Source organism: Esox lucius, chromosome 15, assembly GCF_011004845.1.
Source record: "Esox lucius isolate fEsoLuc1 chromosome 15, fEsoLuc1.pri, whole genome shotgun sequence".
In the NCBI taxonomy this organism is placed as follows: domain Eukaryota; kingdom Metazoa; phylum Chordata; class Actinopteri; order Esociformes; family Esocidae; genus Esox; species Esox lucius.
The window spans coordinates 15,202,921-15,215,964 of NC_047583.1; the positions used below are offsets into that span (position 1 = coordinate 15,202,921).

The 13,044-nt window shown below is 46.2% G+C and overlaps 1 protein-coding gene across 4 annotated transcripts in view; it reads right to left on the reverse strand.

Moving 5' to 3' along the window:
* Positions 1–10,940: 10,940 nt before the first annotated feature.
* tmem260 (transmembrane protein 260) overlaps positions 10,941–13,044 on the reverse strand; it is a 34,818-nt gene continuing 32,714 nt past the window's right edge. For 2 of the 4 annotated variants that reach the window (XM_013137353.3, XM_034297630.1), the window contains exons 16-17: positions 12,712–12,796; positions 10,941–12,585 (exon numbers count right to left, since the gene is read on the reverse strand). In XM_013137353.3, the coding sequence (XP_012992807.2) occupies positions 12,331–12,585; positions 12,712–12,796 (340 nt within the window). In that variant the 3' untranslated portion in view covers positions 10,941–12,330. The remainder of the gene's footprint in view (positions 12,586–12,711; positions 12,797–13,044) is intronic. The other 2 variants (XM_020053816.2, XM_020053817.2) reach the window with 2 other exon arrangements.

Below are 13,044 nucleotides of genomic sequence, written 5' to 3' on the forward strand. Positions count from 1 at the left end.
AGTGCTTTTCTTCTTCTTTGGTAATTGGTATTTCAATTCAACCTGCCATAATAAAATAATGAAAAATGTACATTGTGGTAATAACTTGGTTGACCTGTGTAAGAGGACTTATAAGTCAGTCTAGACTGTGTTACATCATTAAGAGGGCATGCTGTGTTTGTGTATTGCTCTCATGAATATTGTCGCCGCCAATCAACAACAGCCTGTCCTCTATGGCACAGTTACACCGCTCTGACCTACAACAAGCCCTCGTGTTTTTAGCAGTGGTTTGGCCTACTTTCAGAAACAACAACCCATTTGTTTTGTTTATTCATTTCCATGAAAAAGAAAGAAAAAGAGCGCCAAATGGAGGGACAGCTGAAGCATGAGGAGTTCAACCACAAAAACACGACTGACAACAATGGCGACAACAATGGTGACACCCAAAAGAGCTAAAAAAACAGTACCCACATAAATCAAACAACAACAAAATGCAGCTGTGCATTTAACACTGCATTAGCCCAGTGTAAAGTATACTAGTTGCCAGTGAATACTAAACACTGAACCAAAGATAAGAGGACAATAAAATAAAAGTGTTAAACAGTCCAGGGTTTTCTTAGATAGGAGCAGTTTTGATGAGCGTATGAACACCAACCGAAGTGTTTGTCACAGGAGACAGCAGGTCCTCAAATTGAATCAGCCTCCCTCCTCCCCGGACAAGTAAGAATGCTACAGTTTACTAATGAGTGCAGGCCATAGCTTTAAGAGTCTTTAATTAGTGGCACACTGACCAAGGGGAGGGTTGGACGGGGGCACACTGAGGAGAAGGAAGCGGCGGGGGGGGGGGGGGGGGGGTTGCACTGTAAATGAAGCAAACAAGAAACCTACTGTTCCACACCCCTAACATCTTTTAATTGAATTAATTTAGCTGACGCTTGTACAGAGCAATGTTCATAGCACGGACTGATTGCGTACGTTTAGTACTCTAATTGAGACTAATTAGTCAATTGGAAGAGAGGGATGATTAGTTGGCCATGATAATATGAGAACACATTGGACATTGCCCTTAAGTGTCATGGGATTCTTAGAAAATGCAGAGCGTGAGGGCACCTGTTTAATGTCCCTTATGAAGGTCGGCACACCACTCAGGGCAATGTCCAATTCACTGCCCTGGAGCATTGGAATTTGATCTTTCGACTAGAGGGAAGAGTGCCCCCTACTGGCTCTCCAACACTACTCCCAGCAGCATCTGGTCTCCATTTCGACCAGGTCTGACCCTGCTTAGCTTCAGAGGCAAACCAGCAGTGGGATGGAGGACGCTGTTTGCTACCAACAGTCATTTACATGTGTACCGGTTACACCCCCAGAACTCTACTGACCCTTGGACATTTAACGACATTCATTTGGAAAACAAACACTGTAGGCGAATAGGTTTTTAAATGATAGGAGGGATGCTCTTTCATACCAAATTGATTATTAAATTAAGGTTGTGACACGGACATGTGGTCAAGGTTATGTTATTGACTCCGACCAGCCCGACTCAATGAAACACTGTACGTGTGACGAACAAGCAGAGACATCGTGTTTGACTTGAATTAGCAGTGCTCCCACAGGAGGGCAGTGGGACCGTTCCCCAGAGACAGAACGTGTGTGTAGAATATTAACAGGGGATCACTGGTGACCAGTGGGTCAGGGCCTGGGCGGGGGGGACGGCTGGGGACATTCCTGCAGCAGGTCTTTAATAAGATGTGTCTGGACATGCCCCCAGCAAGAGTAAGGACAACCAGGCACACTTCTAGCACATAAGCGGCACGGTCCTGGCCAGAGTGTGTTTGTGTTGCGGGAGGTGTGGGATGGGTTTGGCGGGAGTTGATGGGGGTCCTAGATGGGTTAATGGGAAGCTTAGCATCAGGATTACAATGCCATAGTGCCGGTTTGGGATTGAGTAGTGATTACCTCAAACTCCCGCCCACCGCACCCCTCCCCCTCCCCAGGTTCAACAACACCATCCCTGAGGATGGGTGTGGCCGCTCCCACCACTCACCCAGAGTCTAGGCACATGGTCAGTCAACCACTGTTGACCTCAACAGCAGGAGAAACACCACCTGTGTATGTCTATTATCACTTCAACCCCACCCCACCCCCCATCACATCCCTCCATCAGGGCCACTCAGAGCTGAGGGACTAATCTGTTTGTGAAACGTGCGTCCTGCCACTGCCCGACTGCCCCCACCCCCCCACCCCACGGCGCCTGGCCACCACAGGCCAAGCCCCGGCCAGCCAGCCAGCCAGCGAGAGAGGGAGATTGAAATGTTAAGGGCAGGACGACAGCTACACTAATTAAATTCCCCAGGTTAATCCCTGCAGACCCCCTCATCACACTCTCCAGCCAGTCCTTGCAAGCTGAGGGAGGAAGAGATGCCGGAGAACGACAAACAATAAGCATGATTCAAAAGCAGTAGTGTTGCAAAAGATCCAAACAAGAAAGAAGGTAATACAAAACAAGTGAATTAACACTGAATCAATATATTGCAGAACGGCAGGGTTGGAATTTTGAAGGCCTATCGTATTAGACCCATTTGATAGAAAGCATGTTTGTAAACAAGTACTTAAAAAAATCACATAAAACAGGACACAGAGACAAACGCCTATCACTAATGACAGCTATGATAATATGACCCAACTGTTAATATGTGCATGATAAATGTCCTGAACAACACCTAACCAGTGTCTCATTTGACTGCATACTGTAGCTGTGTAGTCAAATGAGACTACACAGCTACCCCCCCCCCCCCCGTATATATGCCCTCTAACCTGATTTTAGCCAGGGGCGTGACGCCCTGCACATCGCCCACTGAGATGGGGCTTGGCCCCGTCATTCTCCCAGCATTTATTGCTTATAAGTGGCCTTTGTGTGTGACCCTGTGCCCCCTAACACGGGGGGAAGAGACACCCAGGAAGGGTGTTTTAGGTGACCTCATCACCCCCTTTAAGAGGCGTAAAATTTGCCTCTTTGCCTCTCAAATGATGCTAACCAAGCTGTTGGAGACAGACATTGTAGGGATTCAAGCATTCGGGCTAGTAAATGACAGTTCTGCCCTCAACCCTGAGAATGTAGTTAAACAGCATAATCAACAAAAATAACAATTGCATTTATTATTTGTGTCATTCAGTCAAAGCAATACCTCTGTGACCTCTGGTTACAGTGAACCAGACCTCTGTGGTTACAGTGAATCAGACCTCTGTGGTTACAGTGAACCAGACCTCTGTGGTTACAGTGAACCTGACTTCTGTGGTTACAGTGAATCAGACCTCTGTGGTTACAGTGAATCAGACCTCTGGTTACAGTGGACCAGACCTCTATGGTTACAGTGAATCAGATCTCTGTAGTTACAGTGGACCAGTCCTCTGTGGTTACAGTGGATCAGACATCTGTGGTTACAGTGAACCAGACCTCTGTGGTTACAGTGGACCAGACCTCTTTGGTTACAGTGAAGCAGACTTCTGTGGTAACAGTGAACCAGACCTCTGTGGTTACTGTGAATCAGACCTCTGGTTACAGTGGACCAGACCTCTGTGGTTACTGTGAATCAGACCTCTGGTTACAGTGGACCAGACCTCTGTGGTTACTGTGAATCAGACCTCTGTGGTTACAGTGAACCAGACCTCTGTGGTTACAGTGGACCAGACCTCTTTGGTTACAGTGAATCAGACCTTTGGGGTTACAGTGGACCAGACCTCTGTGGTTACTGTGAATCAGACCTCTGTGGTTACAGTGAACCAGACCTCTGTGGTTACAGTGGACCAGACCTCTTTGGTTACAGTGAATCAGATCTCTGTGGTTACAGTGGACCAGACCTCTGTGGTTACTGTGAATCAGACCTCTGTGGTTACAGTGAATCAGACCTCTGTGGTTACAGTGAACCAGACCTCTGTGGTTACAGTGGACCAGACCTCTTTGGTTACAGTGAATCAGATCTCTGTGGTTACAGTGGACCAGACCTCTGTGGTTACTGTGAATCAGACCTCTGTGGTTACAGTGGACCAAACCTCTGTGGTTAATGTGAATCAGACCTCTGTAGTTACAGTGGACCAGACCTCTGTGGTTACAGTGAATCAGACCTCTGGGGTTAAAGTGGACCAGACCTCTGTGGTTACAGTGAATCCGACCTTTGGGGTTACATTGGACCAGACCTCTGTGGTTACAGTGAATCCGACCTTTGGGGTTACATTGGACCAGACCTGGTCACAGGTCTCACTAACATTGTAATTAATCTACGATTCACACCATGGACTGTTAAAGACGTAACACAGGAAGTATAGTGGTGGTGGGCATCTACAAAGTAGATGTGATGAGTAAGGGAACGTGTAGGCTTAAAGTCTGGGTGCGGTGTGTTGTCATATGTGGGTGTAAAATACAGTGGGTGTGTTGCATCACAGCCAGCATGTGTCTGCATTGTGGCTTTGCTCAGAGGTGTAATGCCTGATTAGGGGATTACAGGAAAGTACTTCTTTGCAGTTCTGTGAGAAACAATTATTAACATGTTGGTGTCTCTAATCCTGGATAAACACAGCTTTTCAAGAACAACAGCCAGACTCTTTCTTTCCTTTTTTTTTTTTTTTTTTAAATCCGCGTCTAAACCCCATAGTCACTTGAACTCCAAAGCTTAACTAATACCAGAGGAGAAGACGGGGCAGTGGCATGGAACCCTGTCATTTCAGAGGTGCTGCTGACTCTGCTCCTGGAGGAACACACAGCTGGCCAGCAGGAGCTAATATGTAGGGAAAAATCCATCTTTAGCTTTGGGAGAGGAGGGCATTGTTGTTGAGTACTGCATGTTGAAAGGGCATTATGTAGAACATGTTCACAGCCTATAATCTTTTGTTTGTACACTTCTCAAGTAATCTGTTTTCTAGTAATAGCCTATTTCCTAAGTTTCCCTGCTGAAAATCATGCGGATGACAGATCCAGGTAGGGAAATACTACTAAATAAACCACTTTGAACTCTTAATATTTTATCTGAATACTGATTCCAGTGTAAGTAGACTGATTTAACAACACTTTCATCATTTATTTAATACAGTATAAACAGTATAATTTTTTTTTTACTTACATGCAGGTATAGTGAGCCTTTGATATGAATACAAACCTTAGTCAGCATGTTTGAACACACAAACTTTAAAACTCGATCCCTGAAGCGTTGCTACCAGCTCTGACATATCACAAAGACAGGCAGACAAATCAACCATGGTCTACACCATATTACTACAACACATTCTCTAGATTAACAGCTGACCAGTCACTATACCGGCCACTATCAGGCTCTCTGAAGTGTCCATCTCACCACAGGTTTCTCCCGCTGTCACAGATTCCTTCCAATGTTGTTTCCAGGTACAGAAGGAGTCTTTTAAACTAAAAACTCAGACAGACATGGAGCCAGATAGGAAAGTACACACTAGATGTAGTGAATCAGCAGGACAAATCCCCAAAGGGAGAGGAAGCCTAGTGGCCAGGCAGTAGAAGCGTAAGGTATGAGATGAAACTGGGATGGTATTTTCTAGTTAATAAATGATAATAATAATAAATAAAGGGAGAGGAAGCCTAGTGGCCGGGCAGTAGAAACGTAAAATATGAGATGGAACTGGGATGGTATTTTCTAGTTAATAATTAATAATAAATAAAGGGAGAGGAAGCCTAGTGGCCGGGCAGTAGAACCATAAGGTATGAGATGGAACTGGGGTGGTATTTTCTAGTTTAAAAATAACTAAATAAAGGGAGAGGAAGCCTAGTGGATGATCTCAATACCACTTCCTGTTACAAAACATGAATATAACGGCGTGCACTATCTTCTTTAGAGTAAAAACTGCCAAAGATTCATAATACTGCATTGATTGAAAGGATTTCAGGCTTAAAAGTTATTGCACGCACACTTCACAAGGTGGGAGTTTCTTAACCGAAACATGCTAGAATGCGCCAGTATTGCTCAATGGGATGTCACCAGCTAATGCTTGGCTCCACCCACTGCTTCAATAGCTTCACCTAGGAAATGACGTCTTGGTGACTATCTGGTTTTAGTTATATAAGAGTCTTTGCTACATGTGTAAGACATTTCTAAGGCATACTAAGAAATACTGTATTTCAAATGAAATTACATTGATTTAACCCTAACCTAATTATAGATTATCAGCACAACCTCTAAGAACCATACCCGCTGAAATCCTCCAGGGTTTTCTACCTTTCTAGTGTCCAGTCCTCTGGTTCCTGTGCAGGGGGAGTAGGGCTGAGCCTTGCCCTGAAGTGAGTGTGGTAGGGGAGGAGTGGGGGTGATTCTGGTGCCCATCTGGCAGGGCAGGGTTTAGCCCTAATCCCAGAGCCCCTCAACAGGGGAGCGCTGGACAGCTGATCAGAACCCCCACTGGTCCCTATGTGCTGTTCTCCTACTCCTCAGCACACAGTCAGACTGCCACAGAAACCAGAGCAACAACAAAACAAAAAAACATGTCCTTAACTAATGGAAACTGACATAGGGAACTTCACGTTAGGTGTTCATGGTCCAGTGCACATGAATACCACCATAAACCCTTGTAGAATGGCTACCCATGAACCCCCATCATACATCCAGTCAACAACACAGTTCTGTCTGACTGGGATTACCAGCTGTACACAAACATTCACTGTGATAAAGAAAAGGAAAATATGATCCTGACAAACACCGACAGGCAGAGGAGAGAGACACTTTGTCACATACAGAGGGCACAGACTGGTGTTTGGTGAGGCAATATGCAGTAACACATTTGTCACATCCACACGTAGAGGCAGGGTAAACATGCACACACACACACACACAATTACAAAAACATAGACGGATAGGCAAACACACAAAGACACCCAGAAGCAGTCAGCCAGTCACACGCACCACACACACCTAGCTACAGATAATCCTCTAGACACAGACTGGAACATACACGCGCACACACGTCCACACGCTAGCAAGCAGAAACACACATCCACACGGCGTCATTATGTTTATCACTCAGAACCAGCCCACCGACAGCCATCACTCTGATTCCCTTTTTCTGTTTCGATTCGTTTTGCTTTAATCCTCCCTTGTTTGTGCACATCTGCAAGCACTGCAGCAGCATAGAGACAGACAGAGAGGGAGAGAGAGAGAGACAGAGAAGCCGAGAGAAAACAGCACAGGATGTACTCTCACTCCAGCACCTCTGGTCCCGGTACCAAGGGCTCCGTCAACAGCGGCAGACAGGCATATCTGCTAGCCCAGAGAGAAGCACCCTGTCCCAGCCATGGAGCTTCCGCCAGACCCGCAGGCCCTGGTAATCACTGCACAGTCAAACACCCAGTCACAGAGGCTCAAACACCAACACAACATTTCAGGCTTTTTACACAGTATTACAGCACATCTTAGTATCCCATTCAAGTCCCTCTATTAGCTCAATTGGATAGTGGGATTTCCATTTGTAAATTGGGGGATTTTAGATTAGCTTGTCTGTCTGTCAGTGGTGAAATGCCTCCCCTGAGACAGTGAATTATGTGACCAATCACATGTGAATCTAGGCTTATGCATGTTCCTGCTATGCATGACTGAGTGGTGTGGAGTGAAAGAACAACAGTCAACTTTAACCTGTCTACTGCGTGTTGAGGATTAACGTGAGCCAATTCCTCAGACATGTTGGGAGTGCATTCACAAATGTACTGATATACACTCTGAATACGATTCAGGGCTAAACTGAGATTGCTCTTTTGATATTACTGTTACTGCATACTCACCAACTTCCAGCTGCATTATGCAGATACACAGTCAGCCGACAGGATTCGAGGGTTTGAATCACACTTCTTCCCCGGGCTTCTCATTCAGACATGAAGTGAGGAGAGAGAGAGAGGAGAGGCACCCCAACCGAGCCGAGAGACGCTGCAAATTCAGAAAATGCCTCCCTATGTCCTAAATGGAGGCCGAGCTCTTTAATGTGGCACAAAATTAGAACCTGAGGGAGGAAGTGTGGCCGGCTTGATTGGTGAAACCCCTCCTGGCCTGCTCCGCGCCAACCCCCTCCCACAGCCGCTCAAAGCAAACAGAGATATTATCTCATACCCAGTGGCAGGCTCTTGTATGGGGGAAATGGAGAGACCCCTTGAAGGGCCCAGGGGCATCCATAAAGGTGCCTAATACGTCAGTTTACTCCTCAATTATTTAAATAGATCTAAGAAGAGAGCGCAGAAAGGGCCTCTTTCTGCCTCCGTAGTGAATGTGGAGAAAGACCTTTCTCTACGGTAGCCATTTTCAATTATGCTCTGCACCGCCGTCTTTGATATGAGGAAGTTGAGTGGTGGCGAGGGGCTATACCAAATAAACAAATGTGTGCACAGAAGATAACAACGGGAATTTAGGGTACAATTCAGCTCACCAAACAGAATCCCAAGAGGTTATTTACTATACTGAAAAAACTAAAACACACACTAAAAACAGACAAAAGCGAAGCCCATACACCTGTCAGTGTAGCTTTAGGGCAGATATGTACTATGGCGTCCCACTGTAAGAACCCTTTGTCCAAAACTCCTTTTGTCCTCCATGCCCCTGGCTATCAAGGTCCTTGTCCCTGCCCACCTCAACAGCCTGGACAGAGGAAAATGGCTCCGGTCCTATCAGCCAGGCACCAACAGCCTCCAATTCCCTGCTGGTGTCGAAGTCCAGCCAGGCTGGGCCAGACCTCACCTAGGCTAGGGCAAGCCAGCCCATCGAAGGAATGCCGGCGCAGGGGAAAGAGAATAGTGTCGGTTCAAGATTGATCCTGGAAATGTAGATGGCCAAATCCCTTAAAACCCAGACACCAAATCTCTTACATATATGTCCATGTTTTTGAGAGCGTTACTGACAATGAGGATGATGATTGTGGAAGTGCAGTCACAGTTCTGATGCTGAGGTACCTTGGGACCCAGTGAAGGATTCTCTTGTTCCAACGACCAGCTCTTTCAATAAGCTCCATATCAACACCAGCAACAACAGCAGCTCATGTGACAACATAACGTATTTCAGGACAAAGACATGGGTAAAGTCCTCATTAAAACAATGACCCGTTTAACACAGACAGGGACACTTAAAGGCAGAGAATACACATTTGGGTACTGCAGAACAGGAATCACAAAGACAATAGATAGAACAGAACTGCACCTGTACAAACAGACACTTCACAAACACACTTCCAAACAATGGCTGTAACACCCTGGCAAGCTCAACCAACAAGGTACTTCACACTCAACAACATTCCCACAGACAATTGTTACCAGTAGTACATACTGGAATACATTGTTCCATTTGAATGTGGCTGGTTGGTCTTAAAGCACAATAACAACCAATGACAAAAGCGGGAACACCTTGGATACACCTGCTAGTCCGTTACTAAGGCACTTTGGGGCCCATCAGTACAGTCAACTCCACACTGTCATCTATAAGACCTGCAGAGCAAAACCAACTGTCAAGAGACGCTGCATTAGATAAACCTGCAAGTATGGATGAATAACAAGAACAATCCTGGGCTAAAAATATGTCAACTTCAGTCACGGGCATTGGCCATGATCACAGAAATGGGTGGTGCAGAGAAAACACCCTTGAAACAGGTTTCCCTGCTTAGGAAACTGATCGGCAGGGAAGTTTTTCAGAGTGTAAGATGCTGCAAATTCTGTGGCCAGCTCAGTACATTATGCTTCTCCCACCCCCCCATTCTGTTCCTAAACACCAACCCCCTACCCCCCTCCAACCTTCTCCAACCAGCCAGAGGAGAGGAGATAGGCCCAGTTGCTAAAGCTCTCTTTTCAGCCCCTGCTACCGTTCGGTCTATCTGAGATCCACAGCAAGCGGAGGTGTCGCTTTTCCGCTGGCATTTCGGACAGTATCTACTTATAGACGGGAGAAAAAGAGAAAAGAAAAACAGAAGGGGTATTATCAGGGAGGGATGAGAGCAGCAAAGGCATTTTGTCTTTTTATTCCCCTCCTAAGCCCTGGGCTTTGCTCCCAATCCGATTGGTCGATACGGCCAGGGATGTAAATGAAATGCAAAGAGGAATAAGGCTGGCATCCCATCTCCAGTATGTGCCCCCGTGCCCCCCTCCCTCTCTCTCTCTCCTGCTCTGTAGCTATTCTCTTTCTCTGGTTGTTTAAAGTGTTCTCTCTGTCTCCCATTCACAGGCTTCCATCTCGTCTCTTTCTCCCTCTCTCTCTCCTCCCGCTCCCTCTCTCCCTGGCTGGGCTCACAGCTCTTATCTCCTCAGACGCCCCACATTCCAGCGTTGCTGTGGCTCCCTGCCTGCATCCGTGGTCACGGCGATTCCACGGGTTCCTACAATCCTTGGGCTGCTTGCTGATTTGGGGTGGGCAACTGACTCTCAGAGACAGGGGGCGGGAGGGAGAGAGACAGGGGGAGAGAGGGATGAGGAAATGGGTGAGGGAGGGAGAGACAGGAGAGGGATGAGGAAGAGGGTGAGGGAGGGAAGACAGGCAGACAGAGGGGAGGACAGGGGAGGAGATTAAAAGAGAGACAGCAGACTCGAGAGGAGAAAACGCTAATTAAACAGTCAGGTTTTCTCACCTTACAGAGAAACACACTCAAACAATTGTACTAGAGATTGATACATATTTTTCCCCACACATTTTTTTTATATTTTCATGTAAAATTAATCTGAGAAAAATGAATCTTTTATACAGTATTTAAATTCGTGGACATTAGAAAACCCTTTCTGAGACAGAAGAACATTCTCTGCCAAACCCATTCTCAGCCCTGTGGACAGAGTAGAGAATGGTTTGCGTTTGCAGAAGACTGGAGTAACAATTACTTTATTGTCTGTCCATCCCACCCAATGAGAAATACGCGCAGATGACCAGCCATGACACAGGCTTTGCTGGGTGTACAATAGAACGGACATGAACCTGAAAGGAAATCAGTGCAACTCAATCATCAAACACTTTTATTTTATCTTTATTCAAACGGGTCCCTGAGAACACATTCTCTTTAACAATAACAACTGGACTAGACAACCTGACCAAAACTGAAACATAAAAATTGCCTGAGTCAGCTAGCTCGCTGCAAGGTCTCTGTGAAGAATTAGGAGTGAAGGAATATAAAGGAATTTATATCAAAGATAATATAATGACTGTAAAGATGTCAAGTGTGCTGATTCAATATGCCCACATTCCCGTCTCTCAGACAGCCTCATTTGAGTGTCTACATATCTACAAATCATTTAAGTTTTTATGTATCTACAAATCATTTGAGTCTCTATATATCTACATAGCATTTGAGTCTCTACACATCTACTTAAGTCTCAGTGTTCGCATGACAGAATGTCTCTTTAGACCTGAAAGCCCTCCATCTTTTGGTATCAAGGCGTTTCTCTGCGTGATTTCAGTATGTTTCTTTCCGCCAGTGTGGTTTTCTGCATGTTTCTGTATAACAGGAAGAGCACACACACACACCTCTAAAAGGGTTCCTGGCATTGTGACATTTCCTATTTCAGTTAAATCCATGAGGGATTATAGCTTTGTCGTGAAAAGGAGTAAAAAAGATCATTGAATCCATTGGTTTTTCAAGGACCATCTCAGATGGAAGGATAGCTGGTGGGCGGTGTTGAAAATTGGGAGACTAGGCCAGGCTAAGACCCTGGAGCAGAGAGCCCGGTCCAGGACAGCAGACGTGGCACAACCCTGACCCAGATTAGGAGTCTGCTCTAATCCTCCAGGTTCTGTGCCCAAATTGGGTTTCCCTCAATCTCAGCTCTGACCGTCCTAATGTGGGAAGAGATCTGAAGCAGCAGGAGACCAGGGACACATAATCACAATGTTAAAAGACATGACAGAAGGACACAAGGAGACAGAAAAATGACAGAGGGACAGAAGGAGACAGAGAAATGACAGAGGGACTCACAGAGAAATGACAGAGGGTAAACCAAATAGATATTTAAAAGACTGAATGTGTATATGTCATAAACAGTTTGATTATGTCCAGTCCAGGCAACAAACATCCCCAGTGGAAAACAAGTTCAGCCACGGTTCTGTTGCTCGAGACAACCCCACTCCATCAAGAGTACCCCGGCCCCAACTCCACTTTTATAACAGCTCCTGTGTGTTTCCCAAGGCTCCGAAAAGGAGCATGTTTCACGTCCTACTTCCTTGCACAGTGACCCCTGTCTTAATACACACATTCATTGTGAACGCAGGAAACCAAACATCTCCAAAGAGCCCAGTCCTCTCTCCACCTTTCTAAGCAGGTTCAACCGTTTAGCCAGAAGGTAAGGTGTATTAGTGTACCAGGACACACCCACTCCCACCTGGCTCAGCCCCCTCAAGGGGTGTGACTATGCCGGAGCCTGGTCCTCTCCTGAAGCAGGTGGGAGATGGCTGTGCGAATGGCGGCAGCCTGGGGGTCGGTAGGCTCTTTGTCCAGGTACAGGCTGAAATGCTGGATGCTGCAGGTCAGCAGGCTGTCTGGGCTGTGGCCCAGCGACCCTGAACGCAGTAGCCTCTCGCTGGCCAGGGCCAGGTTCTTATCCCAGTTAGGTGGGTAGTCTGGGTATGTCTCCACAATCTCCTTATACAGCTGCCAATCACAAACAACACAACTCGTGTACAGTGAACATAACAGACAGCAAAGTGCACATATAAGCAATGTGATTAAAGTTAATGCTCACATGCCTAGGGGTTTTCTATGGGAGGACAGACTCACAGTGTAGGAGAGCTCAAACAGACGAGCCTTCCCGTCTCCCTGGATCCTGTCAGCCAGGTCAAACAGAAAGAAAGCAGTCTTCATTCTGAAACAAAGAGCACGTATCACAGACTCAGGGCTAAGTCCTGGATGGATGAGCCGTGTAGCTATCCAGAGAGATGCACTAGCAGAATGGAGTGATTTATGTAGATGCCAGCTACACAACTGCATTTCATGTAGAATAGATGCTGCTCCACCACACCAGAGCGAGTTATGTAAATGTTTTAGTTAGCAGCCTATGGTGATCTGCCATCCAACCTTCTATCTATCACAGTGATCTGCCATCCAACCTTC